Below are 26,202 nucleotides of genomic sequence, written 5' to 3' on the forward strand. Positions count from 1 at the left end.
CCCACGCAGCGGTGCCGCAAGTGACAGTATGAACTCTGCATTCACAGTGGCGGAGGGATATAGTGCAGAGGATTACCTCCTGTAATTGTATCACCGGAGCCCCTGGAGAGCGGTCACATCTGCTGATGTGACAGCTCTCCACGTGAGATCATCATGGGACACTCGTTATTACATGGATTACATCGTAACAGGGAGAATACTGTTGGTTTTTTATTATTATTATTATTATTTTTTTTTTTTTATTACAGGTGATCAAGGGCTTCGGGCACTAGGTGATTGGTGAGTATGTACTGTTATGTTGTATCTACTGTATGTGTATGTGTTTTTTGTTTTGTTTCACCCTTGAATACAGTAGCCAGATGATGGAACTACTACTGTCCCATCATCCGGCTAGCTGTCACTGTAGCAGGCATAACCGGCTGGGACTAGTAGTCCCATCGGACGATGCCTGCCTACACACAGCCGTGCATGCCCACACAGTGGCGCCCACACAGCCGCACACACTACCTCCTCCCGATTTGCAGTGTTTCTTGAAGGCAACTCCGCAGCAAATCCGCAGATCTTTTTTAAACCTGTGGTTTTGCTGCAGATTTGCCTGACAATGGAAGTCAATGGGTGCAGAAACACTGCAGATCCGCAAAAAGAATTGACATGCCGCAGAAAATAAAACGCTGCAAATCCGCACATTTTATTCCACAGCATGTGCACACCAATTGTCAATTTCCCATTGACTAACATTACTTGTGCACTACACTGCGGATCTGATGCAATTCCGGGTGTGAAAAAACGCTGCGCATCCGCATCAAAATCCTCAACATGTGCACATAGCCTTAGACAGTTTTAAAAAGACCTTAAAGCCTGACGCGTTTCTGGTGTGCCACCACACCCTTAAATCATAGGACAATGAGGTCCTGTGATTAAGGGGGTCGTTGCACACCAGAAACGAATAAGGCTTGGAGGTCTTTTTAAACCTTTTAGAACTGTCTAAATAAAAGAAGTTGTTTTATCACCTGGTTGTTAGGTGTTCTCTCCTCCTCTTTACTATGGCTGCTATCACCAGCAGATACGGCACCACCGGTTGAACTCCTGTGGAGAACTGAAGTCAACATGGTGAGCTTTACCCACACTCTCCCTCTTTGCATTCTAATGCTCCCAATTAAGGTCTGTCACACTCAGCAACTTTGCAAAGAGAACGACAACAATCCGTGACGTTGCAGCATCCTGGATAGCGATCTCGTTGTGTTTGACACGCAGCAGCGATCTGGATCCCGCTGTGCCATCGCTGGTCGGAGCTAGAAGTCCAGAACTTTATTTTGTCGCCAGGTCGGCGTGTATCGTCATGTTTGACATCAAAAGCAACGACGCCAGCAACGAGCATAGGCGTGTACCGACCCTAGATGTGTGTCGGATCGGTACACTCTGGCTGTTTGACATGGAGCTATCAACCAGCGAGAACGAGAAGTGAGTCGCCGTTACGTCACTGGATCACTCCTGCAACATTCTGGAGTTGCTGTGTTTGACGTCTCTACAGCGACCTAAACAGCGACGCTCCAACGATCTAGTTTAGGTCGGCTCGTTGTCTATATCGCCGCAGCGTCGCTGAGTGTGACGGTACCTTTACTTTGCCAGCACCACCCTGTTTACCACACAGAAAAAGGTCTTCGGACCGAAACATCACCACAGGAGGCAGAATAAAATGTAAGGCTTGTTTTTCACCATTGTCTGAGGCGCTGTCTTTTGATCTATTGTTATACCACAAGGTCCAGTCTCAGTAGCTGTGATTCCGTACCACATAATCCTCACTCTGATCCTCCTCCTTCCCACCATGCAGAGTGACCAGAGAGAAGTGAATGCACACTTGGGCTTCTGAAGAGCTGTTCACATTTCCATTTATATATTCTGACTTCTCGCCCTTCCAGTTTCAAGCAGGACACGAGGAGATCGCATGTAGCAATGCCCAAACATTTGAGCAGCCACGCTCACAAGAAGGTGATGGTGGAAAATCGCAATTACCGTATATACACGAATATAAGCCGAACCGAGTATAAGCAGAGACCACTAATTTTGCCACAAAAAACTGGGAAAACTTAATGACTCGAGTATAAGCCTACGGTAGGAAACGCAGCTACTGGTAAATTTAAAAAATAAAAATAGATACCAATAAAAGTAAAATTAATTGAGACATCAGTAGGTTAATTTTTTTGAATATCCATATTGAATCAGGAGCCCCATATAATGCTCCATACAGTTCATGATGGGCCCCATAAGATGCTCCATACAAAATACACACCCATATAATGCTGCACAAAGGTTAATAATGGCCCCATAAGATGCTCCATAGTAAATGTGCCCCATATAATGCTGCATAAAGGTTGATTATGGCCCCATAAGATGCTCCATAGAGACATTTGCCCTGTATAATGCTGCATAACGGTTGATTATGGCCCCATAAGATGCTCCATAGAGACATTTGCCACATACAATGCTGCATAAAGGTTAATAATGGCCCCATAAGATGCTCCATACAATGCTGCATAAAGGTTGATTATGGTCCCATAAGATGCTCCATAGAATATTATGCCCCATATGCTGTTGCTGCGTTTAAAAAAAAAAATGACACTAACCTCTCGTCGCTCAGGCCCCCGGTGCTTGCGATATTCACCTGTCCCCGTTCCACCCCCGGGCACCGCTGTGTCTTCCGCGTCCTCTGCAGTGACTGTTCAGTCAGAAGGCACACATTAAACACGTTATCGCGCCCTCTGACCTGAACGTCACAGCCAGAGGACGCGGAAGACGGAGCGGCGCCCGGTGGTGGAACGGGGACAGGTGAATATTGCGCAAAGCTCAACCTCCCCAGTTATACTCACCTGCTCCTGGTGGTCTCAGCACCAGTAGCTTGTTCCGGTGTTCAGCTGTCACTGGTACCGCTCATTAAAGTAATGAATATGTAGCTCCACCCCTATGGGAGTGGAGTAGCATCCATATTTATTACTTTAATGAGCTGTACCATGTGACCGCTGAACACAGGAAGAGCTGTCGGCGCCCGGAGACCATCGGAGATGCAGGGACCGCGCCAGGAGCAGGTGAGTATGTGACAGCCGCCTCTCCCCCTCCCCCACCGACCCCCTGGGACAATGACTCGAGTATAAGCAGAGGGGCACTTTCAGCCTATAAAAAATGGGCTGAAAATCTCGGCTTATACTCGAGTATACACAGTACTTTTGCAAAAGCTGGATGAGGATGAGACAATGAGGATGAGACAATTGCCAACAAGTGGTATTGTTACGTCAGCAAGTCAGAAGAAGGACCAGGGTGCGGAAGTGGAAGACGAGGTGGTGGACGATAAAGTCACTGACCCAACCAATGAACGTGACATGCAGAGCGAGGACAGCAGAGCAAAGTGGGATTGATCCACCACACAACAGGCAGGAAGAGGCAGTAGGGTGGCCAGAGGCAAGGCAGGCAACCGTTTTCCAGAGAACCAACACGGGTTAATTTGCCAAGCCAAGGTTTAGGTGTTCCTGAGTCTGGAGCTTTTTAAATGACAGTCCAGTTAACCCAAAAAAAGCCAGCATCAGCAGGGGCAGCACAACTACCAGCCTGACCACCACCACCCTTCTAATTGAGGGAAACATTTTTAAACCAAAAGAGTAGGTGGGTTCTATTAGCAATATATGATCCAGTGCCTTGTGGGCAGTCAGATGGTCATCACATAGGAAGTTCTCACACTGCATACATGATTTCACAGCAGAGCAGGTTTGCACAGGAAGTACAGAAGATCCTGGTATCCTCTATATCAGGCTGAATGTTATATATTATTGTATTATATACTAGTTTGTATACCTTTTTGATATATCAATATGAGTTAGTGCTCCCCTGTTATATATTGGTCTTTATGTTACCAGCGATGTATGATATGATCAACTACTGATATATATCCAGATATTAAATTGCTGATGTAGTGTTGATATGCTGGTTCCCATATGTATTTTCGCTGTCCTGTGCCCTTCTTTTTGCCCTCACTTCTAATGGCTTATTGTGTGTTGCGCGCTTGGTCTGCCTTCCCTGCACGCAGACCTGGTCACGTGCCTCGCTTGTGACGTTGCAGATGGTGCGACCGCGCCCTCTAGTGACGTGGCTGCGAGGACGGAGACATGGATGTGCTGGCTGTGGCGGTGAATCAAGCGCCGAATAAAACACACTGGTGTGAGATCATAGCTATTGGCTATATTTGATCATGTGGACCTATATTAACCCGGCTATAGCCCTCATATCCCATCACTCCCTGACGAAGCAACGTGTGAAACGCGCGTTGGAGTGAGGGGTAGCAGAGGCACCACGTGGGAAATGAATCCTGGTTAGTATATGGACATATATATATCTCCTGAACTCACTTGTTATAAATCATTATATATAACTTGCACTTTAGGATATATTTTGGAGTTACATATATCTTATTATATATGCACTTTGTTTATTTTTGGTACCACCAGGATTTGATATACCGTATATACTTGAGTATAAGCCGAGATTTTCAGCCCAAATTTTTGGGCTGAAAGTGCCCCTCTCGGCTTATACTAGAGTCATGATCGGCGGTGGGGTCGGCGGGTGAGGGGGAGAGAGGACTGTCGCATACTCACCTAGTCCCAGCGCTCCTGGCGCTCCCCCGCTTGTCCCCTGTTCAGCGGTCACGTGGGACCGCTCATTAAAGTTATGAATATGGACTCCACTCCCATAGGGGGTGGAGCCGCATATTCATTTCTCTAATCAGCGGTAACGGTGACCGCTGACAGAGGAAGAGGCTGCGGCACCCGGAGACCAGCTGTCCAGGATAAGGAGCCAGGGACGCCGGGAGAAGGTGAGTATTACATAGTTACCTGTCCACGTTCCACACGCCGGGCGCCGCTCTGTCTTCCGCGTCCTCTTGCTCTGACTGTTCAGGTCAGAGGGCGCGATGACGTACTAGTGTGCGCGCCGCCCTCTGCCTGAACAGTCAGTGCGGAGAGACGCCGAGACGGGACGCTGAGGAGCTGCAAGCAAGAGAGGCGAGTATGTCGTTTTTTTTATTGCAGCAGCATTATAGATGGGGCACAGCTTTCTATGGCACATCTATGGGGCAACAATGAACGGTGCAGAGCATTGTATGTGGGGCACAGCTTTCTATGGCACATCTATGGGGCAACAATGAACGGTGCAGAGCATTGTATATGGTGCACAGCTTTCTATGGCACATCTATGGGGCAACAATGAACGGTGCAGAGCATTGTATATGGGGCACAGCTTTATATGGAGCATCTATGGGGCCATAAGGAACGGTATGGAGCATCTATTTTTATTTTTGAAATTCACCGGTAGCTGCTGCATTTTCCACCCTAGGCTTATTCTCGAGTCAATAAGTTATCCCAGTTTTTTGTGGCAAAATTGGGGGGGGTCGGCTTATACTCGGGTCGGCTTATACTCGAGTATATACGGTATATATTTGTGGCACTTTATTGATTATTCTGAAAAATGATGAGATTATTAGCATAAAATATGTGTTTCCCTATTTACCATGATTAGCTGGATGTATATAGTACTTTATTGTGTATTGCAAAGTAGATTATGTATGGTGATCTGCTCTCCTTGTTTTTAGATTTTGTTATTTTTTTTAATCGTTTTTTGTGTAAACTTGGATTGGTGTCTTTAATAAAATTATTTATATTATGAAGACAATATGGTTGATTATGTGGTTATTATGGTTTTAGTTCAGGTAGTTTTTTTGGTACAAGATTTTGTCATCTACTTGAATTTGATATGATTATATCAGTAAATAGGTTATTTTGGCTCCTTTATTTTTTGGTTTAAAGGATTTCACAGCCGAGCAGGTTTGCACAGGAAGTACAGAAGATCCTGGTATCCTCTATATCAGGCTGAATAGATGCAAAACGTGCCCCACTATATTCCCCAACAGGGTTGATGAAATAACAGTCCTTGACGCTGCTACATTAAAATAATGGCTTTTTTTAAGGGCTAATTCAAATAGATTATATTCCGTTATAGTAATACCACTCTTATCTGCAGTTAGTCTATGGTGAGGTGTTGCAGAAGGTATAGCGTATAACAGGCATCTAGCCAGGGATTATTGCCTTAAAATTCTAAGCCTTGCTGTTGCTTTTTCTCCATGGACTCATTGACCGATGCAGGTTTCTTACAGTGTTCTGTTCTCAGAAATTCATCAAAGCAGGCAAAATTAACTGATTTAAGGTGTCCATTCACAGTTTCTCTCTAGCATCTGTAAGCTGGGATTACCACTTCTGAACTCTTGAGTGCTTTATTTCTATCTTTTTCTCTGAGATTCTTGAATTATATTTGAGGTCACTGTCCTGCTGGAAGATCCATGACCTAGGATGCAAACCCAGCTTTCAGACTCCGGGCACTACATTGAAACCCAAAATCCTTTGGGTAGCTTCACATTTCATGATCCCTTGCATACAGTTAAGGCACCCAAGGCCAGAAGTAGCAAAATACCACCTAAATTTCTATGAACCTGCACCATATTTGACTAACTACTGTGCTATTTTTTTTAGGCCTCATTCCATTTACAGTAAACAGTAGAATTATGTGCTTTCCCAAAAAAGCTCTATCTTGGTGTCATCTGTCCACAAGAAGCCTGTTGGCCCTTTAAAAATAGCGGGGGGCGCCTGCTGGACCTCCAAGTTTCAATCTTTACAGTATTAATATGAAAAAGATAAATTTGCCCACCTCAGATGGATAAATTATATTGAGGTAGCACTAGTCATGGCCAAAATTTTTGAGAATGACACCAAAATTATATTTTCACATGATCTGCTGCCCTCTGGTTTTTATTAGTGTTTGTCTGATGTTTATATCACATACAGAAATATAATTGCAATCATATTATGAGTACCAATAGGTTATATTGACAGTTAGAATGAGTTAATGCAGCAAGTCAATATTTGCAGTGTTGACCCTTCAAGACCTCTGCAATTCTCCCTGGCATGCTCTCAATCAACTTCTGGACCAAATCCTGACTTATAGCAGTCCATTCTTTCATAATCAATGCTTGCATTTTGCCTGAATTTGTTGGTTTTTGTTTGTCCAGTCCACCCATCTCTTGATGATTGACCACAAGTTCTCAATGGGATTAAGATCTGGGGAGTTTCCAGGCCATGGACCCAAAATCTCTATGTTTTGTTCCATGAGCCATTTAGCCATCACCTTTGCTTTATGGCAAGATGCTCCATCATGCTGGAAAAGGCATTGTTGGGCGCCAAACTGCTCTTGGACAGTTGGGAGAAGTTGCTTTTGGAGGACATTCTGGTACCATTCTTTATTCATGGCTGTGTTTTTAGGCAAGACTGTGAGTGAGCCGATTCCCTTGGCTGAGAAGCAACCCCACACATGAATGGTTTCAGGATGCCTTACAGTTGGCATGAGACAAGACTGGTGGTAGCGCTCACCTCTTCTTCTCCGAATAAGCTGTTTTCCAGATGTCCCAAACAATCGATAAGGGGATTCATCAGAGAAAATGACTTTGCCCCAGTCCTCAGCAGTCCACTCCCTGTACCTTTTGCAGAATATCAGTCGGTCCCTGATGTTTTTTCTGGAGAGAAGTGGCTTCTTTGCTGCCCTCCTTGAAACCAGGCCTTGCTCAAAGAGTCTCCGCCTCACAGTGTGTGCAGAAGCACTCACACCAGCCTGCTGCCATTCCTGAGCAAGCTCGGCACTGCTGGTAGTCCGATCCTGCAGCTGAAACAGTTTTAAGATACGGTCCTGGCGCTTGCTGGTCTTTCTTGGGCGCCCTGGAGCCTTTTTGACAACAATGGAAGCTCTCTCCTTGAAGTTCTTGATGATGCGATAGATTGTTGACGGAGGTGCAATCTTTGTAGCTGCAATACTCTTCCCTGTTAGGCCATTTTTGTGCAGTGCAATGATGGCTGCACGTGTTTCTTTAGAGATAACCATGGTTAACTGAAGAGAAACAATGATACAAGCACCAGCCTCCTTTTAAAGTGTCCAGTGATGTCATTCTTACTTAATCATGACTGATTGATCGCCAGCCCTGTCCTCATCAACACCCACACCTGTGTTAATGGATCAATCACTAAAACGCTGTTAGCTGCTCCTTTTAAGGCAGGACTGCAATGATGTTGAAATGTGTTTTGGGGGTTAAAGTTCATTTTCTGGGCAAATATTGACTTTGCAAGTACAGTAATTGCTGTTAAGCTGATCACTCTGACATTCAGGAGTATATGCAAATTGCCATTAGAAAAAATGAAGCAGTAGACTTTGGCAAAATTAATATTTGTCTCATTCTCAAAATTTTTGTCCATGACTGTATACAGCTATGGAACACATAGCCGTCAGCTGGCCCTCCAAAAATGCTTAGTGGAGCCTGGCTGCTGGCCCTCTACAAATAGTGATGGCCGCCTAATGGCCATGAAAATGGGTATTATACCTACCGATAATTCGGTTTCCAGGAGTCCATCCTGACAGCACTCTGGAGGACGTCCTCCTCCTCCTTGCAGGGACAGGAAACAACACGAGAGGTTAAAAGGTCCCACTCCGCCCCCTTTCCTTTAGTGTTTTGACAAGTACCACACCATGGATAGATACCATTTGAATTTTTATTTAACCAAATCATATTTACAGCATATGACATAGTATACATAGGGGGGGAAGTAACGGTGCTGTCAGGATGGACTCCTGGAAACCGAATTATCGGTAGGTATAATACCCATTTTCCAGGACGTCCCCCTGACAGCACTCTGGAGAATACCAAAGAAAACTCCTTTAGGGTGGGATAACTGCCTGGAGAACCTTTCTCCCAAATGACATTTGCTGTGTTGCTAACACGTCTAGTTTGTAGTGTTTACAGAATGTGTTCGCACTGGCCCATGTTGCGGCTTTACAGATTTGTTCTAAAGATGCCCCTGCCCGTTCAGCCCATGATGCTGAAATGGCCCGAGTGGAATGAGCTTTTATTCCCATAGGACAATCTACCCCTTCTGACGTATAGGCTTTTGAGATAACTGTAGTGATCCATCTAGCTATAGAGGTTTTGGATGCTTTTTTACCCCTATTTTTACCTCCAAACAAGATAAATAGATTGGGATCTTTTCTCCAAGTACTAGTGGCCTCCAAATAGTCTAGTACTGCCTGTCTAACATCAAGAGAATGTAAGGATTGTTCTTTTGTATTAGAGGGTTTATTGCAAAAGGAGGGTAGAATTATTTCCTGATTTCTGTTTTGTACTGAAGCCACTTTGGGAATAAATGATGGATCTAGTTTTAAGATTATATGATCCTCACCAACCTGGAGGTACGGATCCCTAATTGACAGGGCTTGTATCTCCCCTACTCTTTTGGCCGATGTAATTGCTACCAAAAAAGCTGTTTTCCAAGTTCGTATTGCAATGGGCATGTCACCTTTAATGGTAAAGGGATCTTTACATAGGGCTCTGAGCACTAAATTTAAATCCCAAGTGGGAGATATTTGTCTAAACGTGGGACGTAATCTCTGGATTGCTTTTACAAATCTGATTACCCAAGGGTGAGAGGCCAATGGGTAATCCAGGAATGTGCTAAGAGCCGAAATTTGCACCTTAAGGGTACTAGGTCTCAGCCCCATATTGAATCCAGATTGGAGAAAATCCAGAACTCTGGGAACATCCGGGTTTCCCGACGTCTCGGCCAACCTGCCACCCTTCATACAGAATTTCTTCCAAATCTTGTAATAAATAGCTGAAGTCACTGGTTTACGACTAGCTTGGATTGTTGAGATGACTTCATCCGATAATCCCCGCGATTTCAAGATGTCCCTCTCAGGATCCACGCTGAAAGGTGTAATCGTTCCGGGTTTTGATGTAACACCGGCCCCTGATGAACGATGTCCTTCCATAGGGGAAGTCTGATTGGACTGTCTGTTGTCATTTGTCCTAACAATGGAAACCAGCTCCTTCTTGGCCAGAATGGCACCACCATCAGCACTGTTGCTTGGTCTTCCTGAATCTTTCTGAGCACTCTCGGAATGAGTGCTATTGGAGGGAATGCATAAGAGAGTGGCTCGACCCATGTTTGACTCAAAGCGTCGACTGCTTCTGGCATGTCCATAGGGTTGAGGGAATAGAATCTGGCCACCTTCGAATTTTTTCTTGTAGCGAATAGGTCTATCCTGGGAGTTCCCCAATGATGACATAATTGGTGAAAGATTTCTTGATTTAATTCCCATTCTGTCGGACAGACTTCTTTTCTGCTCAAATAATCTGCCAGGACGTTTTGAGATCCCTCTAAGTGGACTGCTGTGATCGACAGGACTGTGTTCTCTGCCCAAAAAAATATTCTTCGTGCCAACTCTTGAAGTGGTTTGTGTCTGGGACCTCCCTGATGTCTTATGAAGGATACTGCTGTCATGTTGTCCGTTAGGACTTTCACATGTTTGTTCCTCAAGCGAGAGTGATTCCTTCTTAGAGCTTCCCAAATAGCGTAAAGCTCCCTGTAGTTTGAAGATCTTTGACTGATATCTTCTGGCCATCTGCCTTGGATGAATGATCCTTCTAGATGGGCTCCCCAACCCCACTGACTGGCGTCTGTGGTAATCACCACACAAGGGTTCAAGGTCCATGGAACACCCACTCTTAGGTTGCTGTTTTGAGTCCACCAGTGTAATGACTTTTTTACTGCTCTTGTCAGATGGATTACTTTGTCCAGTGATGACTGACGTCGATCCCATGTCGAGAGCACCTGATCTTGTAACAATCTTGAGTGAGCCTGTGCCCACCTTACGCAAGTGATACAGGCCGTCATCTTCCCTAAGATCTTCATGGCTGATCTTATAGTAATCCGATGTTTTAGGAATTCCACAATTAACGCTCTCATTGACACCTGTTTTTCTCTTGGTAAAAAGGATTGTCTTGAGGTGGCATCTAGAAGAACTCCCAGAAACACCTTCCGAGATTCGGGCTTTATGTGTGATTTCTCCTGGTTTACAACCCAACCTAGATATTCTAGGACTGAGATGGCTCGATCCCTGTGTAGGATTAAGGTGTTTTTTGTTCTGGCTACCAGCAGAAAATCGTCCAAATAAGGAATTATTGTAATTCCTTCGTTTCTTAAATATGCCACCACCTCTGCTACCAGTTTTGTAAATATCCTTGGTGCTGAGGCCAGGCCGAACGGGAGACACTGAAATTGTAGGTGGCAGGTTTGGTCCGGAATCTTTACAGAAAACCTCAGAAGCTCCTGAGATGTTACATGGATTGGAACCTGATGATAAGCGCTTTTTAGGTCGAGCGTACACATTACCGCATCTTTGTCTATGAGGTGGACAGTTGTTTTTATTGATTCCATTCTGAATCTTTTGTATCTTACATAGGCGTTCAAGGGTTTTAGGTTTATTATTGTGCGAGTTTTTCCCGATGGCTTTGGAATTGAAAATAGTGAAGAGTAGTGACCTCTGGCTATTTCTGTTTTGGGAACCCGCACTATAACCTGAGACCTGAACAGCTTGTGGAGGTCCGAGAACATTGGTGAATCTTTTGCCACGCTGGTGGGTGGTATACACCTCTGTGGTGCTGGGGATACTAGCTCTATTTTGTATCCTTCTGAAATTATTTTGAGGACATAGGCATTTTTTGTAATTTTTTTCCAGTTGTTCAGGAAAAAACTGAGTCTGCCCCCTATACCTGTGGCGTCATTGTCTCCTAGATCTAGGGCTTGATCCAAATAGGGTATTTCTTCCCTTTCGGTTCTGAGAGTATGCTCCTCTATAGGTACCTCTGTTGGATCTCCATTGTTCTCTATAGTCAGGCTGTTTGCCTCTATAGGAACTTCGAGGTGGGGGTCTTTTCCGAAATGGCTGAAACTTTTTTGGTTTCTCCTCCGGAAACCCTTTTTTATTGTCTGAAGCAGACTCTAGAATGTCATCTAAAGCCTGTCCAAATACTTTGGAACCTGAAAAGGGGATAGCACATAATTTATTTTTAGATGCATTATCTCCTGACCATGATTTAAGCCATATAGCTCTACGAGTCGCATTGGATAAGGAGCTATTCCTGGCCGCAAATCTGACGGATTCTGCTGACGTGTCAGCCATAAAGGCTGTGGCAGACTTTATGATGGGTAAGGAGGAAATTATATCGGCCCGTGGGGTTTTATTCACCAAATGTTCCTCTAACTGCCCCATCCACAAATACATTGATCTAGCTACTGACGTGGCTGCAATGTTAGCCTTTATCAGCGCTGCCGATGCTTCCCAGGAACGGCGCAACAGAATATCTGCTTTGCGATCCATAGCGTCTCTGAGGCTAGATGAGTCCTCAAAAGGAATAGCCGTTTTTTTAGTAACCTTGGCTATGGGTACGTCAACCTTTGGAATTTCCTCCCAAGACTTGATATCCTCTGGATCGAATGGTAGACGACTTTTAAATTCCCGAGACACTATCAGTCTACGTTCAGCATCCTTCCATTCTTGCAATATCATCTGCTTTAGGTGATCGCTTACAGGGAATACCGTCTGTTTTTGTGACGTAAGCCCTCCAAACATTAAATCTTGTCTGGACTTAGGCCGCGGTTCTTCTTTCATCTGCATCGTATTCCTCACTGCTTGCACTAAATCTTCTGTTTCTTCTACGGGAAATAGAAACTTCCTTCCTTGGTCCTGTTCCTCCAATGGTAATTCTCCTTCTTCTTGGTCCGAACTTCTCCCGTCTGATTCTTCCTTAGATGACGCCTCCACATCATCCTGGTCCAGGTCCATCCGTGGTCTCTTGCGACCTCGACCTGGGCTGGAGGGGTACCGTTGTGTCATGGTAGCTAATGAATTCTGTACTTCTTCCCGAATTAAGGATCTCATTTCGGATAATAACGACGGTTGCTCTTCTCTTACAACTCTAGAAATGCAGGCCCCGCACAACTCCTTTTTATGCGCTTCTGGTAACTTTGCATTACATATGGAGCATCGTCTGGACTTTGTCAGTGCCTTGCCTGACTTTTTTGCCACTGGCAGGGATGTCTGTTGAGCCTCCTTATCCTAAGTATAAGAGTGAGTATATCTTAGTGACTTAGGAATAAGTGAGAAAGGTAATATGCGCTATGCGCACTTACCCCAGTCTCTTCACTCCTGGGATCCATATCCTCTGTTTAAATATAAATATATATATACCATAAATAGCACATCCCCTGCCAGATATACATATAGGGATTTAGCAGCCTTGCTGCACTTACCCCTTGTCTCTGGCATTGCAGACCTCCTTTTCTGGCTCGTTTGAATGTGCGTCCCGGTTCACTGTAGCGCTTGCCGAGTAGAACGCTTGGACGCTCATTTTCAAAACCGGCGCCTTTTTATAGACGCTTCAGCGTTCCATACTGTGGAACGCAAGTTCTGTCACCGCCTTCGCCGGAAATGACGCCGCTGACGTCACCGGAAGTGACAATACACACTTACTTCCGCGTTCCACGCAGTGGAACGCACGCTGAGCCGGGAGGTTCTGCCGTCCATGCATGTTCACCTGAGGTCATGTGGACCTATGCGCCTTTTCCCTTACTGGCGCCGGCGCCTCTTGTTCCTCCTGGCGCCCGAGCCGAGAGCCTCCCCCTGGGAGGAAGCGGCTCACCCAGGAGCGCGTCCGCTCGACTGGTCTCTGGGCACAGGGACTCCCACCCGGGAAGTATGTGCCCTGGGCTATCGACGAGGGGGAAGGATATTGGACCAGCCGCACGATCCCCCTGAGCCCTCCGGTCCGGTAAGCTTGCTTCTCTCGCGTGTCCCTCCATGCAGGGACAGGAAAAACACTAAAGGAAAGGGGGCGGAGTGGGACCTTTTAACCTCTCGTGTTGTTTCCTGTCCCTGCAAGGAGGAGGAGGACGTCCTCCAGAGTGCTGTCAGGGGGACGTCCTGGAAAAAAGAAATTTACTTTCAGAGTACCTCCTTCATAAATTAAACAGGATGTGTCTGATCATTGCAAACATCACATGGACAAATAAGACATTAAAATGCTAAAATTACATTTCCTGTAGAATTTATTTTTCACCATTGAAAGCAATGCAAACACGCAGCAAAAACATTACGTGTGAACATAGCCCACAATGTGGAGGCGCATTTTTTTCTCTTATTTGGCATCATATACAAGTTATTATACTGGAAAGAGTTTCCTATCATTTTTCTCACTCAAATACATTTTAACTGTGATTTTGTATGTTTACTGTCACGTAAAAGTGGCGTAATACTCTGACAACATTGTTCACAGCAGTGACGTGGGATTCAGGGATGCTTCCAGGGGTATTCCCTATGCTGTTCCCATCATTTAAAGCAATTTTTAGACCCGCTCCAGACCTAGAGTAAGCAATTTACCTGACTCAAGTAACGAGCACCCGAGCATTTTAGTGCTCGCTCATCACTAGTACATATTTTTAAACTGAGCACCACCTGCATGATCAGGCATCCCAAATACAAGCACAAGGTGCAGTGGAGTACACATCTTAAAAGCATGACAAATCTGAGCCTCCTCATGCTCCCTCTTCTGCTGCGCTCTCAGCCTCTTCAGGTCACATTCAACAGGGCCAGCTGTCTTGCACAAATAAAATGCGACAGCCACACCACAGCGTCACCGACCATGCATACACCGTCCCATAGAAGCTCTTTTTCCCCAAAATCTTCGAGAGAAAGAGGAAATTCCACCCTAACCACCATTACAACTGAACAGTACAGCAGAGCTGAACTTTGTCTCATTACAAACACATCTGCAGTTAGTTGTCAGCTCTGCTTTACTCCACTCCATCCACACTGGCCGTCTGTGAGATGAAAGATGAAGAGGTAGTCGTAATCAGGCACAGCCCTGCATTGAGATAAGGAGAGCACTATTCTGCATTTATTGACACTGATCAACTAATTCTGGAACGGCTTTTCTTTAAAGTCCCTCAATTACAAAGTTATCCTCCCCAGTAATAAAGCAGCAATTTTTTTTTCCTTCAAACATCTGAGCTTTTCTGCTGCTATAATGCTGGCCAACCAAAATATGGCCGTATAAGAGGAGAGAACGCAGACGCCCACAGAGAAGGTACAGCTGCAGCCTGGCTCTGTTCTAGGCGATGCACTGTGCTGCTTTACACCTGTGCTCCCAGGGACCAGATGTAGTGACTGCAGATAGAGAGCCAGGCTACAGCTGTGAACTCGGGGGGCTTGATCCCCACCAATGACGTGGACGTAGTTTGATTGCTTTTCTATGACACTGGACCACACCACAGAAGAGAGAAAAAAGCAAACGCCCACTGCGAAGGTCTGTAGAATATGCACAGTTGGTTGTAGGGAAAACTTGCATCTTTATTACGGGGGCCATCATTTGGAAGCGGAGAAGAAAAACTGTTACAGAGACGATAGGGTAGCACCAATTGAAGGAGGCCAATAAACACTTTAATTTTTACTTTTTTTTTTTTTTTTTTAAGAGTTAGTTTAAAAAAAAAAGCCATCACTAGCCAAATGCCAAGTGACCACTGAGGGTCCACGTGCTGGGACCACCAGCGATCCTGGGATTGGATGTGGGACTGCAGGAAATAGAGCGCAGCCCTTGACAGTCCCATACAGTGACTGGAGCGGAGGCAGTGTGCACCTCTGTTACATACAGCACTGGCCAGGGATCTCTGGTGGTCTCAGCAGGCAGACCCCTGTAGTCACCATGTCATCCCCGGCCCTACAGATAGGATATACTGTGTATTTTTGAGAACACCCCTGTAAATCATCCTCCCCATTAGCCCAGCAGACCCCGACTCCCGAGAGACACTTCTGCTCCACTGAACCAGTGCATTGAGGGCCGGGATAGTGAGACACGCGTGTGCGTGCATGCAGCGGGGTGTGGGCCCGGTACACAGCACGTCTGTGACGACAGAGGCTTGTGAGCAGCACAGCGGACACAGGGCGCCATCACTGACCTTCTCCTCCACGCAGTGCACGACAATAGACGGATACTTGCGGCTGAGCCATCTGAAGAACGCCGGTACTCCCATGTTTCACTGCAGGCCACGGAAGGAACAAGGCGCACACACGTTACGCACTCACACAGGAAGTGGCGGTGCTGACAACAGGCCCCACTTCCGCTTTCTATTTCTAAGGGGGCGGGGTTGCGGAGCAGTAGTTGTGGCTCCTCCCACTGTTCGGATCCCGCTTATAGTGCTATGTGAGGGCAAACCAAGGACATCACACCAGCCCGCGACACTGTACACGCGGTAGTCATGTCCTGACAGCAACCGGCACGTCACTGCTTATATCGTCCGAGTCGTGTGTTGTAACATGAGACCCCGTCCCCCATAGTGTCATGTGACAAGCCGTGCTACTGCCTGCAGACTAGTGCGGGAAAAACTGCTCATGGGGGTGGGTGCACTTATAGGCTGATGAATAAGATGTATGGGGGTGGGCGTTGTATACTGATGTATGAGGGTAGGGTGTTACATACTGATCTATGAGGGTGCTCATCATTATAGACTGATGTATGGGGGATGGCATTATACACTGATGTATAGGGGAGGGCATTGTATACTGATGTATAGGGGAGGGCATTATACACTGATGTATAGGGGAGGGCATTATACACTGATGTATAAGGGGAGGGCATTATACACTGATGAATGGGGGAGGGCATTATAGACTGATGTATAAGGGGAGGGCATTATACACTGATGTATAGGGGGGCATTATATGTGATAGAAATATATATATCATGTAGATCTCACTTGCATGTATACTCCTCTATAATCAAATATATACATTATAATCAATGGTTTAAAATGGCTGACACAAACTAATATAACCTAGACAGATCATAAAATGGCTGACATGAACTAATATAAACCAGACAGATCGTATGGGGTTTTCCATCCTTAAAAGCAGAAGAATGTCAGATGTTTGATGACTGCTGATCGAATGTCTCAGCTTAATCAGCAGTCATATGAGCATTAATCACAATATTCCATATATGTTTAGATAACCAATGACAGAGGAGCTAGACAATATGATAATTAACTGACCACCCCTGACAACCCCTAACCACTCCTTTCTATGTGAAAATATAAAACTATGTATGTACAATAAAATTCAGTATTGATGGAATGTTGTTCTGACACAATGGTGTTGCAGTCTCATTCCTTTGAGCGCTCAAAATACTCAGTCTAATTGGGAGCGGCCACAGCACGCACAGGGATATATTTATCCAACCCTAATATTTCCATAACAGAATGGCGCCCAACAGCGAGGCCCGGATGAAACGCACACGTGGACCCACTACTGACCGGAACCGAAGTTATGGCCGTGGCTTTGGCACAGGGGCAGGAGACTGCGCAGCTCCATAAGTAAGGTAAGAAAATGTTATCATCTTACCTGAAAGTCCCCTGTGCCCAGTCCTCGTCTATGCTTCTTGCCGGTAAGATGTGGTCACAAATTCCCAGGTAGTGTAAAAAATCCGTAGCCACGAATCCACCCTGGGAGGTGTCTGCTGTGGACCGTGTATGTGTTTGTGTAAAATCCGAGAGAGGAAGGAAAAAGTGACTTTTGTTTATGGTGGCTGGGTAGCAGACAGCAGGAGTTCAAATCGCTGAGTAAGCTATCACAGATTCCCGTGCAAGAGGAAAGGAACAGGTAGTTCCGGAGCAGGTGGCTCCAGAATCCAGGCATGGATGGTGATAGTTTTCAGGGGCTACCACAGATTCCCGTAGCCGGCGGCCAGTCAGGACGACCAGAGCGGAGGGTGGTAGAACCCGGCATATGCGTGCCAGTGCGATTGATAGTTGTCTGTTCCCAGCGCAGCCTGCATGTGTCACAGAATTTAAAAGGGCATCTCTCGGATTGTCTATCTGTCTGTTTGTGTCATGAACTATTGCCGCTTTAAGAAGCAGAAATAGTTCTCTTAAACTTCCTCTTTTTCGGCTGCTGAAGGAGAGATATGCATTGTAAATCAAATTGTCACATCTGTTTTTTTTGTTTTTTTTTCTGACTGTTTTCAGCTGCAATGCTGGGTATATGTAGTTTTTTTGTGAAGAAGTGAAATTTAAATTGTATCTATCATTTTTGATATGACAAACGGGATTTTAGTGACATTGCATATTAGAATATTATAGTATTAAAAAAGAGGAAGTGTGTCTCTGACTGCATTTGGGCGCAGAGATTCTAAAAAAAAAAAAAAAAAAAAAAAAGGGAAAAGCCGTTTTCATTTTTAATTCTTTTTACTCTCTTAAAGGGTCTTTTTTCCTTTTTGCGGCATTTTAAAATTTTTAATTAAGTTTTCCTCAATCTTCAATCTCTTTATCTTTTTATTTTTTATTTATTTATTTTTGAAAAAAGTTTTTTCTTTACTCTTGTATCAAAGTTTTGAGTTTTTGGTTGTGAACTAAGTTTTTGACGGTTTTCTTATCATTTTGGGTTTTTCTTAGAGTTTTATATACTCATTTTTAGAAGTTTTTTTTTAGTACTGTTTTCTTTTTTCATTTTTGTGTGTTTTTTTTCATTTTTTACTCTTGCCATGGGGAATAAAGTGGCAGCAGAGCTTACATCGTTTAGATGGTACAGAAAGTTATATGAGCAAACCAGGAAGTGATTTTTGTGGGTATAAGACAGGAGAATCTGAGTAGTCTGCTTTTAGCAGAATCCATGGTATAGGTAGTTATTTTTGCACAGTATGTGGTGCACCCCGTCTCTCCCTACAGGGAGAAGGCATCATTGCTCCACTCTATTGTTCTCATTCTGTTGTCAGTCTTTTCTCTCTGCATTCTTCTCTCTCTCTCTCTTTTCCTCTCCTCTTCCTCCACATATTTCTTCTCACCCTCCATCTTCTCCTCCCTTCTTCTCCACTTCACAACCACACCTATCTCCTCCTTCTTTTCCTTCTACACACCCATCTCTCCTCCCTCTTCTCCACACTCTCTCTCTCTCTCTCTCCCCTCCTACTATTCCTTTGTCTCACTCCTCGAACCCTCCCCCTTCTTCTTCCTCTTTTTCCCTCCTTGTTGCCGGCTGGGCCAACGCCCAATTCAAACAATATGGTGCGTACAGCACAAAGTGTCCCTGGCACAGTCCAGCCATTGCCAGTTGTGATATCGGGGAAAGAAGGTGAAAGCCCCCCCTACAGTGGGCAGCCCCAGACATATCAGGCAGCAGTCAGCTCAGCCCTGGGTGCAGAGGGGGGAGGGGTGATATCAGAACGAGCTCACTGACAGATCCTCCGTTACCTCATTTCACAGTCAACAATATTGTAACCCTTAAGATTTTACATGAACTTTGATATCACCATGTATTGATAATGTACAGCTTCAGCACCGGTCAGAGCTGCCTACATCCACATTCACACCAACATGAAACTATAATCCTAATCCATCATAGCTTCAGCAAGGGGGGAGACATCCTCACATAAAAAAGCAACTTCTAAGTCCAAAATCAGCCAGTGTATGACCCCAGTACAAGCCATCACAACTATTCTTCTGATGAAGATGAAGAGGGAACATCATACATGCTGTCTAGTACTAGAAAAGAAACCCACAGGCACCAAGAAAGCAGGGGCAGATAGAGGCACCACCATTACACTATGTGCACTGCACTTCAAGTCAGGTGACAATAGTCCAGACCCAGGGATGCATCCCATGCCATTTTACAGAAGAATGTAGCAGAAGCAGAAGCAGCAAACATATGCAGCCAGCTGGAATGATCTCTGGGCCATGAATGAAAATAGAAGCAGGTGATGCACTCTGGCCAATCATGAAGGAACAATTCAAACTTCCAGCAGAATCAGACATACACGCTTGGGAGTCAGGGCCACAGCTAATTGAACAGCTCAGAGAGTGGGCCAAAGGCAGATTGGCAGGACAAGCCATGACATGAGCCAAGATAAGACAGAGTCTGTAAAGAAGTTTCATTGCAGAGTAATGCAAGTATTCCAAGACTTGGGCTTCACCATTCATGACCAGATACACAGGCCTTTGGGCATGGACTGAGACAGCCAATCAGGAAATCACTGATAGTGGCTAGGCCTAGGAACAGGTCAATAGCAGTGGACTGACCCAGCAAAATGTTTTATGTGCGCCTAGGAGACTGTTCAATGCCAATTGTCACCAAAACTGCCACCATTATAGCACCACAAAGAGCGCAAAGAAGGAAAAGGGTGCCGTGCTGCTGAGAACGCCAGAAGGGGAGCCAGAGGTGAAGACGCTGCAAAGTGCCGACCAACACACCAGAAGAACCGCTGCAGACTCCAGAGAGAAGACACCGACCTCAATAAGGTTAGCAAAGGGGAGAAGCTATGCCAGACCAGGGGTAAGAAGTGACGGCAGATGCAGCCGCAGCCCCTGTAATGCCCCAAGACCTTGGGTTGGATGCAGCCGCCGGTCTCATGGCACCCCCGGGCCTCGCCACGAATGCACCTGCAGGCCCCGTCTTACCACCGCAGCTTCAATCAGCAGGCCGGACCCCGCTGCCGCTACAGTACCCATCATGCCGTTGTCCACAGTAGCCAAAAGGATTGAGTCTCAACCAGGGGTGCAGAAGACATCCCCTCTCATGGTGACCACTGACCTGGAAGAGCAACCACACTACAAAGACAGAAAAAGTGTCAAGTGTTACATCTGTGGCAAGTTTGGCCATTACCAGAACCAGTGCAAAGCACCCACGCCCCCGAAGAGACTGGACCCATGCAATCCAAGAGTTGGTCCAGAGAAACAGGTCAAGGAGGAAGTGCAGAAAGCAGTGAAGTACCCCGTCCATAGGACAGAGGCAAGCAAGCCAGGTCCGCAAGACACTACGCTCCTGACATGTAAAACTTCATCTGCAGGACCAATACCTCAAATTACCTTTAAAAGTGGATGGCGTTGTCAGATCCAAAGTGGTGCAGCCAGAAGTGTGATGACACCTGTGGAACTCGCTGATCCCACCTGCCTATCAGAATCCTCTGTGTCTCGCATGGGCATTGATGGTCAAGTCAGACATTCTCAGCTTACAAAGCCACTGAGCGTGTGCACTCAGCCAGGACACTCTATCCTGTCCCAGTTTGTGGTGTAAAGGACCTGCCACTCAACCTGCTGGGAGCGAACCTACTGCAGAAGCTGAAGGCAACCACAGTGTTCCAGGAAGATGGGACAGTGACACTTTCTTCATCCCTGACCCGAGAAGAGTCATGCTGGCGGCCCTGCAAGAACATTAAACAATCGAGGCCTACCCAAGGAGGTACTGGATGTAGTACCAGAAAGTCTATGGTCTAAGGGACCCCAGCACGTGAGAAAACCTCAAGTTGCCCCAGTACGGGTGTCACTCAAGCCATGTACCCCGTACCCTCGTAAGGCCCAGGCCAGGCCTAGAGTCAAGCTGCCTCTGACCAACTGAAGGTCTACCTGGAAATAGGAATCATTGTTCCTCGCAAATCGCCTTGCAATACCCCGCTTTTCCCCGTCAAGAAAAAGACTGTAAAAGGAGAGACAGCCAAGTTCAGAATGGTATATAACCTGAGAGCTGTGAATGACACCACAGTGTTTGAAACTGCAATTATGCCGAATCCGCACACTCTGCTCTCGAATGTGCCTGCCACAGCAAAAGTGTTCACAGTGACCAACCTGGCTAAGGGTTTCTTCAGTGTTCCCCCTCATCCGGAAGACCAGTTCCTGTTTGCCTTAATGCACCAGGGGGGACACCACACATGGACAGTGATGCCACAGTGGGCCCAGAACAGCCCTTCACAGTTCACCAAAGCAATGTCCACAGTTCTCACCAACTGAGTCACAGAACAAGCAGAAGTAACCCTGCTACAATACATGGACAATCTACTCCTTTGTGCAGTTGACTTTGACACGTGTAAAGCCCATTCCTTGTATCTCCTACTCTACCTGGCGAAGCAGCACTGCAAGATCTCAAAGAACAAAGTCCAGTGGTGTCTGAAGCAAGTTACGTTCCAGAGACACTGTATTGCTCACCAGGCGAAACACCTGACAGATGACCGGAGGACCACAGTGGAGAGGATGGTCCCTCCGACAACTCCAAAGGTGCTACAGGCCTTCCTTGGTCAAGTTTCATATTGCAGAGCCTGGACCCCTGATGCTTCCGTCCTAATGCAGCCTCTGTGTGAATACGTCGGTGTGACCCCGTTCCTCCAGACAGATGTGGTCTTCAGTTCGTTCAAGAAGTTAAAAGGCTCTGTAGTCCCAGCGCCAGCACTAGGCCTATCCGACTACAAGAAGCCATTCCATCTCTACTTGATGAGAAAAGAAGGCCTTGCTACTGGAGTCCTGACACAGCTTCAGGGGGGAAAGCAGAGACTTTCGGACTACTTTTCAGCTTGCCTGGATCCAGTTGCAAGGGAAGCCTCTTCCTCCCGCATGAAGGCAGCAGTTGCAGCACACGCCCTCCTGGACAGGACTACTGACATCAGTGGAAAAACCATTGGAAATCCTGGCTCTGCATGACATCTCAGCAATCCTCAACCAAACCCAGCCAAAACATCTCTCCACCGCCAGGCATCTTCGCCTCCAGTGCTCTCTACTCCTGCCCAACAATGTCACCATCTCCAGATGCACAGTCCTCAATCCGCCCACTCTACTCCCACTCCCAAGGGGGGATACAGATACGGATCCTCAGATAAAAAGTCTGATCAAAATCTGCATGATACCTTCTGCAGGGATCTGAATTTGCTCCGGACGGATGACCATGATTGCTTCAGCATCATGCAACAGGAAACAGCAGGACTACCCAAGGTGGCAGAAGAGCCACTGACCAACCCAGAGTTGATCCTCTATGTGGATGGCTCCAGATTTGCAGATGATGAAGGAAGATTCCACACGGGAGGTGCAGCGACCAGCAATCAAGAGATCCTGTGGTCCAGAAGTCTGCCGCCCAGTCTGTCAGCCCAGGAAGCAGAACTGATAGCGCTGATGAAGGCCTACCAGATGGCAGAAGACAAGACTGAGAAAATGTTTACCGATTCAAGGTACTTGCATGGCATAGCACACGACTTCGGACCCATCTGGGCTGCAAGGGACTTCCTCACAGCAAGCGGAACAACCGTGAAGCATCAATGGAGCCATTAAGGACCTGCTGAACACACCTCAACTTCCAAAAGTGGTGACAATGCTAAAAGTCAAAGCGCATGGAAAACTGAACACAGTAGGGGCACGAGGCAACAACATGGCGGATATGGCAGCCAAAGAAACAGTCAAGGGAAGACAATATGGACAAGTGGAAGAGGTCGTAGAGCCGGACGGCTACTACAGGACGGCTGAAGACAGGAAGCCTGACAAGATGACGTCCTGTGATCTGCTCAAAAAGTTGCAAGAGCAAGCCCCAAAGGACAAGAAGGAATGCTGGATGCAGAAGTGAGCAACACATGAAGAAGGAAGGGTATACTAAATGGACTACAAACCCTGTTTACCCCGAAGCATGTACCCTATGGTGGTCCAGTGGGCACATGGGCCCACACACAGATTAAAGACACAGATGAATGATCCGATTGGTGCTTACTGGTTCACTCCAGAAATCTCCACCCTAACAGCCAAGTTCATAAACAGCTGTCTGACCTGTGGCAAATGCAACCCTGGGAGAATGAAGAAAGTTCCCACACATCGTCTTGCCAGACCACTGTACCCCCTTCCAGAGGATCCAGATAGACCACATCCAGATGCCGCCAAGTGGAGAATTCGAATATGCCCTTGTGGCCGTGGACATGTTCTCAAGATGACAGCCAGAAGCTTTCCCAGTGAGGAACCAGTCAGCAAAGACTACTGCAAAGAAGCTACTCTCAGAGACGAGATATGCAGCTATGGGGTCCCAGAAGTGATAGAGAGTGACCAGGGACCCGCATTCACAGCAAATCTCACACGAGAGATCTAGTCAGCAGTAGGGTCAGACTTAGGCCTACACACTCCCAATCACACTACTCAGTGTTAGGCACACTCCCAGAGGCCCAGAAAAGCTGTCACCATATGAAATTTTGTTTGTGTCTAGACCCAGGTTAGGGGTATCCTTTCCCTTAGCAGCTGATTATGCAATATGATACTTTGTCTGCTTATGTAATTGAAATCACCAAGAAACTTGCTAACATCCATTCTCGAGTTTTTTTCTTCATTGCCAGATCCAGATTCAGTGTCCGGTATGCACTCCTAGAAGCCAGGAGACTGGGTGTTGGTGAAAAAGCTTGTAAGGAGAACACCACTTGATCCCAGATTTGATGATCCTGCTCAAGTGCTGCTGATGACACCAAACTCTGTGAAACTGGATGGAAGACCCACTTGGATCCACTCATCGCATGGCAAGAAAGCTCCCTTACCAGAAGATGACACCCAAGCCAGAATGATGTCGTGGATGCCCTGCCTGACCGAACAGATTACCTACCTGATAAAGACTGCACATCGCTCACTACACATGCTATTGACTAAGAGACTGATTGCAACGAACCCCCGTTAGGGACAGATCTCCTGACCGCCCATTTGCGAAAAGTCTGTATGGAGTGGGGCACAGGCGTTAGGCTTGTGTCAGTTCGCCAACAGCACAAAAGAGTTGCAGCGCTTTGGGACAGGAGGCTAGGATTAGGGCAAGTGATATCTAAGGGGGGCTTGTGATAGAAATATATATATCATGTAGATCTCACTTGCATGTATACTCCTCTATAATCAAATATATACATTATAATCAATGGTTTAAAATGGCTGACACAAACTAATATAACCTAGACAGATCATAAAATGGCTGACATGAACTAATATAAACCAGACAGATCGTATGGGGTTTTCCATCCTTAAAAGCAGAAGAATGTCAGATGTTTGATGACTGCTGATCGAATGTCTCAGCTTAATCAGCAGTCATATGAGCATTAATCACAATATTCCATATATGTTTAGATAACCAATGACAGAGGAGCTAGACAATATGATAATTAACTGACCACCCCTGACAACCCCTAACCACTCCTTTCTATGTGAAAATATAAAACTATGTATGTACAATAAAATTCAGTATTGATGGAATGTTGTTCTGACACAATGGTGTTGCAGTCTCATTCCTTTGAGCGCTCAAAATACTCAGTCTAATTGGGAGCGGCCACAGCACGCACAGGGATATATTTATCCAACCCTAATATTTCCATAACATATACACTGATGTATAGGGGGAGGGCATTATAGGCTGATGTATAGGGGAGGGCATTATAGACTGATGAATGGGGAGGGCATTATACACTGATGTATAGGGGAGGGCATTATACACTGATGTATAGGGGAGGGCATTATACACTGATGTATAAGGGGAGGGCATTATACACTGATGTATAGGGGAGGGCATTATAGACTGATCAATGGGGAGGGCGTTATACACTGATGTATAAGGGGAGGACATCATACACAGATGTATAGGGGGAGGGCATTATACACTGATGTATATGGGATGGCATTATACACTGATATATAAGGGGAGGGCATTATATATTGATGTATAGGGGAGGGCATTATACACTGATGTATAAGGGGAGGGCATCATACACAGATGTATAGGGGGAGGGCATTTTACACTGATGTATATGGGATGGAATTATACACTGATGTATAAGGGGAGGGCATTATATATTGATGTATAGGGGGAGGGCATTATATACTGATGTATGGGGTTGGATGTTATATACTGATTTATTGGGGCAGGGCGTATACTGATATATATGATGTATGAGGGAGGGCGTTATATACTTATGTATGGTGAGGGTGTTATACTGATGTATGAGGGAGGGCGTTATATACTGATGTATGGTGAGGGTGTTATACTGATGTATGGGGGAGGGCGTTATATACTGATGTATGGGGGAGGGTGTTATATACTGATGTATGGGGGAGGGTGTTATATACTGATGTATGGGGGAGGGTGTTATATACTGATGTATGGGGATTGGTGTTATATACTGATGTATGGGGATGGGTGTTATTGTGTTATTCTGATGTATAAGATGTATTGGGGATTGGCGTTATGTATAGACTTATGGTAGCTAAAGTAAAATTTTCAGTGTCACCCTGAAATTGACATTTTCCATTTTCAGAGTGCTACAGTAAAAAAAAATTTCCACTTTAAATTTTTATTATTTTGGCATTTTACTAATTTGTCATAATATTGATGTGAACGACAACGTTTTTTTTAAATTTCAACATTTTTATTGATTATACATATTCAATACATATTATGTAGTCTAAACCATTACAACTGTTCATCGTT

The 26,202-nt window shown here is 45.7% G+C and overlaps 1 protein-coding gene across 1 annotated transcript in view; it reads right to left on the reverse strand.

Moving 5' to 3' along the window:
* The window catches only part of XRN2 (5'-3' exoribonuclease 2), a 121,852-nt gene extending 105,622 nt beyond the window's left edge, over positions 1-16,230 (reverse strand). Inside the window, exon 1 of the mRNA XM_077282782.1 lies at positions 15,924-16,230. Coding sequence (XP_077138897.1) covers positions 15,924-15,998 — 75 coding nt within the window. The 5' untranslated portion in view covers positions 15,999-16,230. The remainder of the gene's footprint in view (positions 1-15,923) is intronic.
* Between the last annotated feature and the right edge of the window lie 9,972 nt (positions 16,231-26,202).

The sequence above is a fragment of the Ranitomeya variabilis genome, chromosome 2, assembly GCF_051348905.1.
Source record: "Ranitomeya variabilis isolate aRanVar5 chromosome 2, aRanVar5.hap1, whole genome shotgun sequence".
NCBI classification, from domain to species: Eukaryota; Metazoa; Chordata; class Amphibia; order Anura; family Dendrobatidae; genus Ranitomeya; species Ranitomeya variabilis.